Source organism: Euphorbia lathyris, chromosome 1 (genome assembly GCF_963576675.1).
Source record: "Euphorbia lathyris chromosome 1, ddEupLath1.1, whole genome shotgun sequence".
NCBI classification, from domain to species: domain Eukaryota; kingdom Viridiplantae; phylum Streptophyta; class Magnoliopsida; order Malpighiales; family Euphorbiaceae; genus Euphorbia; species Euphorbia lathyris.
Window position 1 is genome coordinate 46193053 of NC_088910.1, and position 14971 is coordinate 46208023.

Here is a 14971-nt window from a genome sequence, read left to right on the forward strand (position 1 = left end):
CCTCTACGCGGAAGGGTTAACAACACTAATTAAGAAAGTTGAAATGGAAGGCACCTTACACGAGATCAAGGTCAGTTTTGGTCCTCCAATGATTGCTCACCTATTGTTTACAGATGACTCACTGATATTCTTCAAAGATAATAAGGGTAAATTTCATCCATGGTGTACAACCTTTACTCCATTTCACACTTTGGTGTACAACCTTCAATTTGTCTCACTAATATATACGAACTTATAGGTGACCTCCCACTATGGTGTATGGCCGGTAAAAATGACCGGTCAACCCAAAGTAAACGTGCCACCTCATCATTTTTTTATTACCCATTTATGAAATGGGACCCAAACAAAGTGAAATCACAAAACTAACCCTATTATTAAATAAAAAAACATAATCTCCCCATTTTCCTTTTCTCCCATCTTTCCTTTTTCTGAAAATCTCTTCTCTCTCTAACTCTCTCTTCCATTTATCAAATGGTTAACTAGTTGAAAGATGATAGCTGCATCATACTCAAAAGCTAAGAACGAGAACTACTTCTTCTATCTCTTAGTTTCTCTATTTAGGTACTATGGTTAATTCTTGCAGCTTAGACAAAACTTCTAATCATCATGAGAATACCATTTGCAGCTTAGACAAAACTTCTAATCATCATGAGAATACCATTGTTGGGTCGGATCCTAGGAAATTGAATTCACTTGGAGCTTCTCTCTGCCACCACTTAACAGGCAAAGTTCTAGGAAGAATTTTGGAAATGGTGAAAAGGAGTCTACAGAGAGGGTCTTTGGGAGGTACAGAGAGTTCAAGTGAAACGGGATCCGGGTCTAGAAGAACATTTGGGAAGTAGGTGTTGAGGATTTTGATGCAGCAAGCAACACCTCCAACTCTTACATGTCTTCTACTTCAGGCTCTCCTGTCGCTCAGTATTTCTCCGCCGGGAAGTTCGAGTCGGGAAGTTCGAGTCTACGACGGAAGTCGCCAAAATCTAATCTTGTTCAGGCTGCTCCTCCATGACCAAAGTTCTGTGTTTTTTTTGCCACTTTTTTAGTTCATAAAGTAATGTTTAAATTGGTTTCAATTAATTCTAATAAAGAAAAGGTTGTGATTTGAATTGGGATTAAATTGGGTTTCCCAGGAAAATTGAAAAAAAAATCGGATTTATAGAAAGAAAAAAAAAACATTAGTTAAATCAACCAAAAAGAAAGAAATGAGACTCATTGTAAAGAAGATATAGAAAACTTCCTGGTAATTTTAATGAGGACAAATTTCATTAATGGATACAACTTAGATAAACAGAGTACTTAGAGCGAGAGGCTTAGAGAGAGAAAGGGAAAGATGGAGAGAAGGGTTATAAGGAAGATGATAAGGGTATTTTAATAATTTCAAAATGGAAAAGGGTATTTTAGTAATGATATAAGAAGTGGGTCCCATTTGTTTAAATGGGTACATAAAAATGCTGAGTTGGCGCGTTGACTTTGGGTTGACCGGTCATTTTTACCGGCCATACACCATAGTGGGAGGTCACCCATAAGTTCGTATATATTAGTGAGACAAATTAAAGGTTGTACACCAAAGTGTGAAATAGAGTAAAGGTTCTACACCATTGGTGAAATTTACCCAGATAATAAAGCTGAATGTAGGACAATCCAAAATATCCTATCATCCTACCAGAAAGCTTCAAGCCAAACAATCAACTTTGACAAGTTGGAAATTAGCTTCAGTCCTAATGTTCCTAGTAAGGTCAAATCAGATCTTCACAGTCTTCTAGGGGTCAATGGAGTTCAAGCATTTTCAAAATACATATGGATGCCCAAATTCATTGGGGAGGAGTTATGACCATTCGAAGTCTTCCGGACAGAAATCCAGGTCAATGTTAGAGCCATATCTTTAAATCGGGTCATCTTTAGCCATGGACCTTATAACATAAAATGCCCGTCTCATCTAGACGAATCCAATTGTATAAGAATCGTCGAAATTAAAGGTCGAGAAAGTCATTTTTACAAGCCAGAATCAACTAGGTATCATCTGGGTTAAGGGAAAATCTGCCCCTAACCAGGTGGTGGCCGATCAGCCACCCCTAGTGGCTGATCAACCACTCTTAGGGAGTTACAACAATGTTTTTTTTTTTTTTTTTTTTGTAAAACTATTGTAAATTGTCCCATTGTACCCACTAACCCTAAAACAAAACTCAAAACGAATTAAAAAGGAAAAAAAGTCATTTTGAGGGAGGAGGACCATATTTGAGAGGGAGAAAGAAGTTACAAAAAAGGTACAGAGAAAGAGGAGAGAGAAAGCTTATTCTTCATCTTCTTCAATCCAAATCATTCCAAATTAATCCAAAACACACACAAATCATCTCCAAATCATCCTAAACATTAACTGAGATCATAATTTTGAGTTTAGATAGAGGTTTTCTAGAGAGAGAAACACTTGAAAGTGAGTGAAATCTTTGATTTCTTTCACTAATACTTTGGGTAAACACCAAATTCAGCATCCTAATCCTTCTAAGAAACAAGGAAAGAGATTAAATCAATCTTTTAAGGTCAATTCAATCATGTTCGGGTCAAATTCCACCAATTTAGGATTCTTTTCGCGGGGTTCGATTGCATTTCTGTTCGTTTATGTTCGTGAGTCTATCTCCACGTAAAGCTGGATTATAGCACCAAAAGTAACACTCTAAAGGATTTAAAAGCCTTCCGTTAACTGTGCAATTTGATTTGAATTTATCTAAGTTGTTTGTAGTTTTAGGCCAGAAAGAAGCAAAATTCTGTATTTCTATAGCAGTGGCTGATCGCCCACTATAGGTGGCCGATCAGCCACCATTACAGAATTACGTAATTATGTTGTTTTCTGTTTTTGTTCGGGTTGAGTTTGTAATTTCCTGTTTCAATAAATTTATATTCTAATAGGCGTAAATAGGTGTATAAATGCTCAAACACGTAAAATATGATTAATTACGGGTTAAAGGGTATTTTTGGAATATATTAAATATGTCAGAATAGATAGATTTAGTTTATGGATATAAATGTATATTGATGTGCTTAGATAATAGGACCTGAGATAAGTCCTAATTGATCGAGTCCAGCGTCGTAGCTAAATTTGAAAGACGGGTCCCAACGTCCCACAACTAACATTTATCTGCTTGCAGGTTTAATAACTTTAATTGGTTGTATAGGAATTTGTGCAATTTTGAAATGTAATTTATTATTCGGTATTTATTTATCACTTTCGTGTGATGAATGACTATAAACTGAAAATGAATTAGATTATAAATGATTTTCTAAATTTGTGCAATTTAGAATAGAGTTTTTGGTCAATTTTAGAGACGGTGTTTATTATTTTTATAATCCAGTAATAATAAGGAAAATTTAGGAATTTTAGAGACTGTGTTTATTATTTTTTATAATCTAGTGATAATAAGGAAAAATTTAGGAATGAAATGGTTAACGGGGTTGAAACATGAAAATAGAGACATATTCTTTTGATTTATGGATTAAAAATCAAACAAGAAAATAATTTCCTAATTTAGGAAAGATTAGTGGATAAATAAAGTGAGCGGCTAAATACCGCACTCAAATTACTATCACCGCCTTCATTTGGACTTTTTTACCCTTCTCATAATTTTGATCAAAAATTAAAAATTCTCTCTCCAAAATCATAAACCCGAAAAACAATAATTGAAATTATGAAAATAATTGATGTGTAACAACCTGAACCACGAAAATGGACGATTACGAGTCGGAAACATTAAAATTTATGTTTTTTTTATCAAAGAACTCATGAAAATAATACATATTTTTCATGACGATTTTGTACTTTTTGTCACAAAAAATTGGGGAATTTTGCATTTTTCGTCATAAAAAATTGAACGATTTAGTATTTTTCGTCACTAAAATTTTTACGATTTTGCAAATTCAAAATTTGGCCTAAACGGATGCGGCATCCGTTCAGCCCATGGTGGGGCGGACGTGGCACTCCGCCCCACCAAGGGTGAGAACGGATGGCGCATCCGCCCGGCCCATGGTGGGGGCGGATGCGCCATCCGTTCTTGCCATGGGTCGGTCGGAGTGCCGCGTCCGCCCCCACCATGGGCCGAACGGATGCCGCATCCGTTTAGGCCAAATTTTAAATTTTTCTCTCAATTTTTTTTTCTCAAATTTTGAATCAAAAATTATGCAAAGGGCAAAATTGTCAAAAGATGGCGGTAGTAAGGAATTTAGGGGCGGTAAATAGCAATACCCATAAAGTGTGATAGGCCTATGAACTTATAGAGTGCCACATTAGCCTTTTTAATTGCTTAATATATTAGGAGCCCCCTTGAGCTTGGTCAAAAAAATTGATAGGTCACTGAACTTATAGAGTGACACATTGACATTCTTACCTGCTTAAAGTAACATGATTAACTCTTTAAATCCTCATGGCAAATAAAAAAGAATTAGGACAAATTAAAAATATATATCATGTTAAGCAAGTTCAAAGAATACTAGATTACTATAAGCAAGTTTAGAGGGTCAGGATGTTACTTTAAATAAATTCAGGTGAACAATATATAACTTTAAGCAAGTTTGGAGTTCAACGAAACACCCGACAATAGGGACAAAATAACCTCTTAACAGTAGCGGAACCACGGAGGAATGTAGACAAGTGTCCTCTCTAGATTCGCTACTGCTTCATGATGTATTTAATTTTTTTTAACTCATTTACTATAAGCCAATTAAAGAGCAAAAAATTCAAAAAGTGCCAAAACGTGTCAAGTTTTATCATGAAAATCATGGATAATCACAAGGTGGAGCAATTACTCAAGATGGTGAAAAACATGAAAAAGTGAAAATCTGAAAATTATCGGTGGTCAAAAGAAGAACATCACAACAGAAAATGGCTACACATTGAAACCCAAAAGATACATGTCAAGTAACTCTAGCAAATTTTCTTTATAAATCAACAAATTTAGATTTTTCAGTTTAATCTTTACCAGTTTAACTCAAGTTGAAGTTCATTATTTCATTCAAATTTTCCAATATAATTTTATTTTTTCTTCAATAATTTCTATAAGATTACTATATTTTATATAATTCGAACCTTTTGAATTCGAAGTCTTTTTTATTCCTGGTAATCATTTGATATTAGCAGTCAGCAAGTGCAATTTACTTTAATAGTTTGAGTTACTATAACTCTCTATAGTACGCTCGCTTTTTCATTAAAAGAGCCAAATAAAAATTGGCACGCTCAGAGGGATAAAAAATTAGCGGAGACAAGAGACCGGAAAGGATGAGACATAAATAGAAATAGAGGTTGATGGCAGAAGTGGGCCACCAGATTTGTTGAAGCAACTTCATGGAGTGGGGTAGACACTATAACTTTCAAGGATAAATTATACACGAGGTATATAATTTTTATCCTGTTTCACATTTTAGTACATTACCTTCATTTTTTTTCACACAAAACTCTAAAATCTTATGATGACCTCCCACTAGCAATTAAAACTGACCAATCATTATTTTTATACGATGTACACTTTAATGGTAGATTATCATAATGTTGTGAAGTTTTATATGTAAAAAATGAAGGTTTTACACAAAAAAAAAAAAAGTGAAAAACATGGTTAAAATTAAACCCATCGTATATAATTTACCTTAAGCAAATTAGGAAAAGAATAAATGAAGAGATGAAGAAGGGGGATAACAACTATTTTCCAGTAGTGGTTGGTTTAATTTCTTTGGAGACCTACTCAAAATTAAAAGACGTCGTTTTCACTTTTGATGGGCTAACAAGCTGGGCTACTTCACTTCAAAGCTGGAGATGCAACCTGCGAGTTTTTTATACTATCCAAAACATTTCAAGAGCATCTTCTAGCAATGAATCTCCGATCTGTACTGTCAACAAGCAACCAAGTAATTGTGCTATTTTCTGTAACTATTATAAAATGTGCCATGGCTTGTACTTATTTATCTTTTATGTGACAGTTGTTTTATTTCCCCTGCCATCTATTAAGTCTTACAAGTTAATCCCAATATCATCTGGCAGAGAAAAACTACACACCATGACCAAACCTTTTGCAAAAGGGCTCACTAACACAAGCTCAAGCTCAAGCACCAAACTACCTTGCAACAGCATTTCTTCACATGGAGCTATTTGCAGACTTTATGTCCAAAAGAATGTCACCCATAATCCATGGAAAGCTCAAGCAGCTGAAGCTTTCTTGTACATAAGTTGGATGATAAGTAACATGATACCATGCTGAGGCTAGGAGTCTACATTCTTTTGGCTGACAGCTGCTCTCGAACCACTCTTTCGCCTCTTTCTGCAGGCTCTTTATCGACAGCATTATTCTATCCTTCGTCTCCCCATATCTCCTATTGTCACGCTGCAAATATGCTGCCTTCATTCGTAGGTTGCCTGTCAGTATCTCATCCTCGTGTTTTGCCTCGTAATAATTCATCAAGTCACTCAGTTTTTCGGTATACATCTCTTTGTGATGTAAAGCCATGGCAATGAACTCCTCAAATCCCTTCACTTCAAGATCATGATCATATGCTGCTTCAGCAATCTTCTTTGACCAGACAAAAGTTGAGCTTTCTTGTCCAGTACAATTAGGGGTTGCTCGATAGAGTTTTCCCAATATCCCGTCTGAGATGTACATTTGTTTTTCTGTCCTTCCCATGAAATCGGGAAATTCCTTTGGTTTTAAAGCCAGGGGCATCTCGGCTGGAGCACCAGTTTTTGCAAAGTCAACTGCCATGGAGTGGAGCTCTGCCAACTGTAGACATTTTCTGCTTCGAGCTTTTTCTGGTTCACGATCAGCATGGACTAAATGCGCGGTTGAGATGGCACCCAAAGTATCATTAATCATGTAATCAACAAAAAACTTTTGAATTTCCTGAGAGAGAATGGAAAAGAGAATTTAACAAACTAGATAAAATAGGAACAAATGCATTTTAAAATTGCAGTTTCAGGTCTAATTACCTCCAGCGTCACATTGTGATCCATCAGACGAGGTCTCCTTCCTAGATAATCCATAGGGCACTCAGTTTGACTCGGGATGAGACCTTTGTCCCAGGTTATGAAAAATTGATCCCCATCAAGATCACCACCTGAGCATTCGTTTGGATGAGGCCTGCAGATACAGTTTCTTAGTTTCCGAAAAGCTTTAAATTTTTGAAGTTCTAGTTTACTAATGACATCAAAATATTGTGGCGAAACAATGCAAAACTCAACGAAAGAATGTGAAAAACAAAAATCAAACATATCTGAAAAAAATTAAGATGTATGCAAACCTATCTCCTTTCTGTGGAAAAACAACGCAATCAATCAAACCCTTCTCTTCCAGTTCCAGTTCACAGACGGCTTCAAGCACTCTGATATCTCCCGGGTGAAGACAAGGATTTTTGGTGACAACCACCTTTCCTTTTACTATAGCGGTTGTTTTATCTACCTTACAGAAGAAGCTCTGGTCAGCTTCAGCTTCAGCAGCCTGCAACTCTGCTTTTGTCAGGGTTACGCGTACATAAACTTGGCCATACTCTAGAATTCCATATTCATCCAAGCAACCAATAAGTATACGGCCTTTTGGGACAAATATTCTGCACCTGCTTCTTAATTCCATCAACAAGTTTTCATGATAAGCTTGAAGCAACATTGAGAGGTAAGGCTCCTTGTTTGGTTCATAACCTTGACGCAACATCTTTGTCAGAAAGTTCTTGGAATCAGCCCAACTCAAATTCTCTAAGACATTCAAAGCTGCATTTCTATTATTCAACATTTCGCCCAGCAGATACAACTGATGCTTCTGCAAGACTTCAAAAACTTCATCTTTGACTCCCAAGGTAGTCAAGAGGGTGATTATTTCTCGATTTAAATAGCAAGGCATGGATTCACTCCATTTAGTCACATTAAGCATTATGTTGTCAGATTCAAATTTAAGCATACTACTACGCAAAGATAGCTTCTTGAAGGAATCACAATCAACAGCAATCACACCCTTATAGCCACCATATCGAATTTGAAATGCTGATGGAGTTCGATTCAATCCACATTTTTGACCAACCTGCCAAGCAAAAGCCATAGAAATTTTTCCAATACCATCAGAGAAGCAGTAGTCTATACCATCGGAAATTACTTCAATGTCAGGGATAATCTCTACATCTTCTGGAGAAACCATGAATGTTTGCTTGGAAGCACTAAACAATTGACCCATCCTAGCTGCACATTTGGAGATACTACGAATCTTATCAAAGCAACCCATCCACTCTCTTATATCTTCTGCCTTCACTTTGTCATTCGAAGCAAACATCCAAACTGAATTTGATCGCAATTGACTGGCCGAGAAGGCTAGAAATTCAAACTTCTTAGTTCCAATCGATATCCCATCTCGAAGAATAGTCAATATCCTATGATATATTCCAGTTCTAAATGGTTTTGCAAATATGCCTTGCTGGATACTTGTAGAAACTGCATTTGCAGGAAGCTTACTCCAATCTTCTTCAACAAAAGTGACTCTCATAAAGTCGGAAGCATATGCCACAAAATTTTTTACCACATAATTGGAGGCTTCAAGCTCAGGACCCAAGCAGTAAATCCTTGATGGTGTAACTAAGGCTCTATGACAACTCATTATATTATGATCTGCTAAGTTTTTGCGTGCTGCTGCGGAAGGTTTTTTAAGATTTCTACCTGGAACATGTAATTGATTTTTAATAAAGGCCAGAGGATCATAACATGTGAGTGTCAACTTATGTAACTTCTGAAGAATCATCATCGCCATATCCACATTCAAACTCCCAAGAGCTTTAAACAGATCAGCATCTACTGCAGCAAGACTAATTTTTTGAGTATGAACCAGAGAATTCAACTGGAAAAAGATCTCATAAGATAGCCTAGATTCAGATTCATATTTGGCAACTGGAACAACTTCAGATGTAGAATGCCATTCTTCAGCGGATTCTAAAATTAATTCTCTCCTATCTTCAAGATAATATGGGAAACTTCTAAAAATATCTGAAGCATCTACTCCTTCTTCAATTTCCCAACAGAAGGAAGTTGATTGGCCAATGGATTTTACAGGAGAAAAGTCTGTTGTACGAACCCAGATGAAGTCAAAGTCTTCCTTGCAAAAATGGTATCTACCGGCTTTAAAATTTGAAGCTATATCAGGTCCACACATTCTCTTATAAACTTTTGGTCCATACCTGAGCTGAAGGCAATAAAAATACACCAAATATTATCCAGAAATTATGTCCGAGAAACCTCCAAAAGAAAAAAGGAAAAAAAGAAAAATCAGAACAAAAAGAAAGTATCCAGGACTCATAACAATCTGGCAACATCAAACATGAAAAGAAGGTTATAGAAAATAATTCTTCAAGATTCTATCTCCCATATTTCTGGACTTATGTAACCTCCAATTAATAGTGTTAAAGTGCATTATCACATTCATTCATGCATTGCATTACTTTGGCTCTATCATGATAGCGAATAATGTTTATGGAAACAAGATTTTGAAAGTACATCTGGTTAAGATATTTGGGAGGGAGGTTTAAGTTTACCATATCAAAATAATTCCCTGATTAACTGTAACTACACTTGAGTAATTCACTTGCAATGTACCCCATATTCCCTATAGCAGTCATTTTTGCAAATTCAGTTGCGCCTTTATACATCATTTGATCCAGTCTCTATACTTGATCCAGTCTCTATCATGTGGTGAAGCTAATAGTGCTGTTGCCAAACTGAGCGATAACAGTACCAAACATGATAACCGCTAAATAATTTGAGTTCAACAAGTTTCATCAAATCTCACAGCGAATTGTGCTTAATTTCAATCAGTACCATTGCAAAACCATTTTTCCTCACTTTGGCGAGGTTTTCATAATCAATCACAATTAAAATTAGGTACATATCTGAAGAGAGCACATGGAAAAACTTATGAACAGATGGAAACAAAAAGGGAAAAAGAGTGCAAAGCACATTCGTCAAAGGTGGGCACCAATTAGGCAATAACTTTTCATACAGTTGAGGAAAAGCAGAAGTTCTTAATCTATCTGTCTATTCACCAAAAGAGGTTGAAGCAGAAAATTGAAACTTGACGAAATATCAAACGTGCTTTCTAAGATAGACATGCAAATGGGCAATCAGACATAACTAGGAAGTGAGACACTTCACAATCTGACTCCAAACTAATGCTAATGCATGAAACGCAAACGAATGATCACCGGAAGACCACAAAACAGCCAGTAACTTCCATGGGATAGATGCAGCAATGGCTGCAAATCAGAATTTTGTTAATATATTCCATATAGAGCGAAACTCCGCCTGTGAGGGTCACTTGGTGGCCTTTACAGCCGGTCCCAAGCCCGGACAAAGGAGGAGGGTTGCGGTAGGTTTGTGGCGGCCAGCGTAAAACTTAGCCACATCTTATGACATGAACCATAATATAAATATCGTTGGGGCGTTCCCTACTCAGCGACGCGCTGCACTTCCTAGACCCGGGTGTAGTGATAAATGTGCAAGGGTTGCTAGGTCGTCGCCCCGAAGCGGCGCGCCACCCCAGGACCCGGGGGTGGTGTCAAATATGCAAGGGTTGCGGGTAAATAAGCTAGTCCACGGTAATGGTAGGGGTAGGGGTAAGGGTAGTAGGTTACGCTTTGGGACATGGAACATAGGTTCTTTGACAGGAAGATTAGCTGAAATTGTAGATGTTATGAAGAGGAGGAGAATAAATATATTATGCCTACAAGAAACCAAGTGGGTTGGAGCCAAGGCTAGAGAGATAGCTCCTTGGGGTTATAAGCTTTGGTACTCAGGAAAGGATAAGGTTAGAAATGGAGTAGGTATTCTTATTGATAGGGAGTATATTGATGATGTAGTAGCGGTGTCTAGGAAGAGCGATAGAATTATGAGTGTTAAGCTAGTGATAGGGGATGAGGTTGTGAATGTCATTAGTGCATATGCGCCACAAATAGGATTAGATGTGTCTATAAGACAAGCTTTTTGGGATGACTTAGAGGAAGTGGTGCAACAGGTTCCTAGGGATGAAAAAATGGTACTAGGGGGTGATCTCAATGGACACGTGGGTTCTAGGCAAGATGGGTTTGAGAGTGTTCATGGAGGGTATGGTTTTGGAGATAAGAATGAAGCAGGAAATGATATTTTGGAATTCGCATCAGCCTATGACTTGAGTATCATGAACACATGGTTTATGAAGAGAACATCCCACTTAGTGACTTATCGGAGTGGCGGTAATGCGAGCCAAATTGACTTCTTCTTAGTAAGGAGTGCTTGGAGAAAGAGTTATATTGATTGTAAGGTGATCCCTGGTGAGAGTACGACAACCCAACATAGAGTAGTGGTGCTAGATTTTCGAAGTAGGAAATGTATAAGAAAACAAACACCTCAAGTAGAGACTAAGATTAAGTGGTGGAAATTGCAAGGGGAGAATCAACAAAAATTTGTGGATGAGATGACCAAAAAAGATATTTGGACTTGCAATATGGATTCAGATATAGATTCGATATGGAATAAGATGGAGCAGAGTATAAGGGAAGTAGCGAAGGAAGTTCTAGGGGAATCTAAAGGTAGCATGCCACTGGGTAAGGACACATCTTGGTGGACAGAAGAAGTACGACAAGCAGTAAAGAGTAAGAGAGAATCATATAAACTATTGGGGAAATGTAGGAGTGACGAGAACTACGAAAAATACAAAGAGGCTAAAAGGGAAGTAAAGAAGGTCATACGAGATGCTAGAGCAAAGGTGAATCGGGATCTGTATACAAGATTGGATACGAAAGAAGGGGAAAGAGACATATATAGAATTGCTCGGATGAGAGATAGGAAGACGCGAGATCTCGGAAAAGTTAAATGTGTGAAGGATGTGGACCAGAAAGTCCTAGTTGGAGATAAGGATATCAAGGAACGATGGAGGTCCTATTTTGATGACTTATTTAATGGAGATCGCCAACAAGATGTTGGAGATATAAGTATCCATCACGATATGATAAATCACGAATGCCTGCGGAGAATTCAAAAGGGTGAAGTCAAAATGGCATTAAGTAAGATGAAGTTGAAGAAAGCAGTAGGACCTGATGGCATCCCTATTAAGATTTGGAGATGTTTGGGAGAAAGAGGAATCGAATGGTTGACGACGTTCTTCAACAAAATTTGGAGAAACAATAAGATGCCATCAGAATGGAGGAAAAGTACCTTAATCCCTTTGTATAAGAACAAAGGCGATGTCCAAGATTGTGCCAACTATCGGGGAATCAAATTAATGAGTCACACTATGAAACTTTGGGAGCGAGTGATCGAACAAAGGCTAAGGAGGACGGTGAAGATCTCGGAAAACCAGTTTGGCTTTATGTCGGGAAGATCAACTATGGAAGCCATCCATCTAATGAGACAATTAATGGACCACTATCGAAATAAGAAGAAAGACTTGCATATGGTTTTCATTGACTTGGAGAAAGCATATGATAAGGTACCAAGGGAAGTACTTTGGTGGGCCTTGATAAGGAAAGGCATTTCGCGGAAATATATTGACATCATAAAGGACATGTATGAGGGAGTATGCACGAGTGTACGTACTAGTGTTGGGAAGACTGAAGAGTTTCCTATTACGATTGGAGTGCATCAAGGTTCCGCACTAAGCCCATTTCTTTTTGCCATCGTTATGGATGAACTAACAAGTTCACTTCAAGATGGTATACCATGGTGCATGCTGTTTGCAGATGATATCGTGATGGTTGATGAGACGAAAGAAGGAGTGGAGAGGAAGTTGGAACTATGGAGACAAACTCTAGAATCTAGAGGCTTTAAGTTGAGTCGAAGTAAGACAGAATATTTGGAGTGTAAGTTTAGCGGCCGTAGGAGTAGGGAGGCAGGAACAATCACCCTAGATGGGAGAGTTGTTCAGGCCTCGGATTGCTTCCGGTATTTAGGATCTATTATCCAAACGGATGGAGAAGTAGATGGAGATGTTGCTCATAGGATTAAAGCTGGTTGGTCGAAGTGGAAGAGTGCTACGGGTTTCCTTTGTGATCCCGGCATGCCTAATAGATTGAAGGGAAAATTCTACCGGACGGCAATTAGACCAGCATTGTTATATGGTACGGAGTGTTAGGCAGTGAAACACTGCCACATCCATAAGATGTCGGTGGCGGAGATGCGTATGTTGAGATGGATGTGTGGTCATACGAGAAAGGACCGAGTGCGTAATGAAATAATTAGGACAAAAGTAGGGGTCACATCTATTGAGAATAAAATGAGAGAAAACCGACTAAGGTGGTTTGGCCATGTGAGACGTAGAGCGCTTGATGCGCCGGTTAGGAGAACCGAAGAGTGGCAAAGGGATGTAGTGGTGAGGGGTAGGGGAAGACCTAAGCAAACTTGGAGGAGGGTGATCGAGAGTGATATGAGTTTACTGGGAATTGAGGAAAATATGGTAGTGGATAGGACGGATTGGAGGGAGCGAATCTGTGTCGCTGACACGACTTGACTTTCACGGTTTTATATGATGGTTCATGTTAGCCGATCCCGAATCATTTCGGGACTAAGGCTTTGTTGTTGTTGTTGTTATTCCATATAGAGCGAATGTAGATATCCCTCCACTCGACACACGGACTTTACTAGCGGAGCAGCTCTTACCCTAATCTCTTGAGAAAGATCTCATCTTGTAATGCAAACAAATCTTGCTTAATACAATTCTTTTGAATGCTTATCTAATTGTTATAGAGTAAAAGCCTTTCATCCCTACAAATTTTACACTAGATAGCCACAAATCTAGCACATAAGGAACAAATTTTCAGCAAATTAGAGAAGAACCCTATTCTGATAAAAACAATAATTTGAAAAATTCAATGTACAAAAGATGAATTAACAAAAGCATTGATCAAATGACAGTAGATCATGATCAAATCCATTGCTTAAAAAGAGGTCCTTGCCTTTCAACATGCTCTTGTTGAACTAAAATATAAAAGATCATAAGAGTAAGCAAAATCCATCAAAATGATACCTTTACAAGAAGTGCATTCATTTGATCATCACCTTCCAAACAGCAATGAACAGATTCCAAAATATCTTCAAACCTTATCTGCAATTTATAACACTCTTTTTCTACCCAAAACCAAAACTCAACCATTCTCCTCTCAGGCATAACCCAACCTCTAACGCCATCCCAGCTTTCCAAAACACACAACAAACGCTCTTCTTTCATAAAACCTGCATAAAAGACGGCATTGTCCACTCTGTTTTGGGGTTTAATAGGTCTAGCAACGATATCACCATAGGTTTCAGAGAGCTTAAGATAGTGGGATTTGAAAAGGAGCTTATCTTGGAGAGAAAGAGAGCAGGCCTTGTGTTTAAAGTCGAGAGTAGTGAATTGAACACGACCAAAACCACGGGATTTCCAATTTTGGCGCTCAGTGGATATCTCAATAGCGAAGACTGAGTCTTTACCGAGTTGGGACTCTAGAAACTGTAAAAGGTCTTTGGCTGTGACGGTTTGGGGGATGTTTGTGAGACGAACAGTGGGTCTATTCACCACTTCCGCCCCCATTCTGGAAATAAACAAGGTTAGAGATGAATGCCGGAGGCAATTGAAACGGTTACGAGAAACCAGAGAGAGACCACCAGGAGAAAAAAAAAAGAATAGACCTCAAGGACACTTTGCTACGATCACGGTATGGTGATCAACGGTTCAGATTTAAAGATCAGTACTTCAGTTTTTTTATTTTTTGTTAAAGTACTTCAGTTAGTATCAGTGATGAAGGGTTTGTTTAGATTTTAGGGAAAATTACAAACTAGATCAAATGGGAGGCCCATTTACATATTTAACCCATTTACTCAACCTATTACATATCTAGACTCATTTTGTGTGACTTTCCCTTAATACCCCCAATATTTACGCGCGGCTCGCCACATCCCGTCTGACTTCGCATATTCCATATTATGCGAAGTCTGCGAAGTAAATGTTTGGGTTTGCTTGATAAA

At 37.9% G+C, this 14971-nt stretch overlaps 1 protein-coding gene across 1 annotated transcript; it reads right to left on the reverse strand.

Annotated features, from left to right (window-relative positions):
* Positions 1 to 5597: 5597 nt before the first annotated feature.
* LOC136230933 (RNA-dependent RNA polymerase 2) lies at positions 5598 to 14631 on the reverse strand. The gene is made up of 4 exons (XM_066020147.1): positions 13995 to 14631; positions 7270 to 9185; positions 6959 to 7109; positions 5598 to 6872 (listed from the first exon to the last, which is right to left on the reverse strand). The coding sequence occupies exons 1-4, from the start codon at positions 14535 to 14537 to the stop codon at positions 6114 to 6116; spliced, it is 3369 nt and encodes a 1122-aa protein (XP_065876219.1). The 5' UTR covers positions 14538 to 14631; the 3' UTR covers positions 5598 to 6113.
* Between the last annotated feature and the right edge of the window lie 340 nt (positions 14632 to 14971).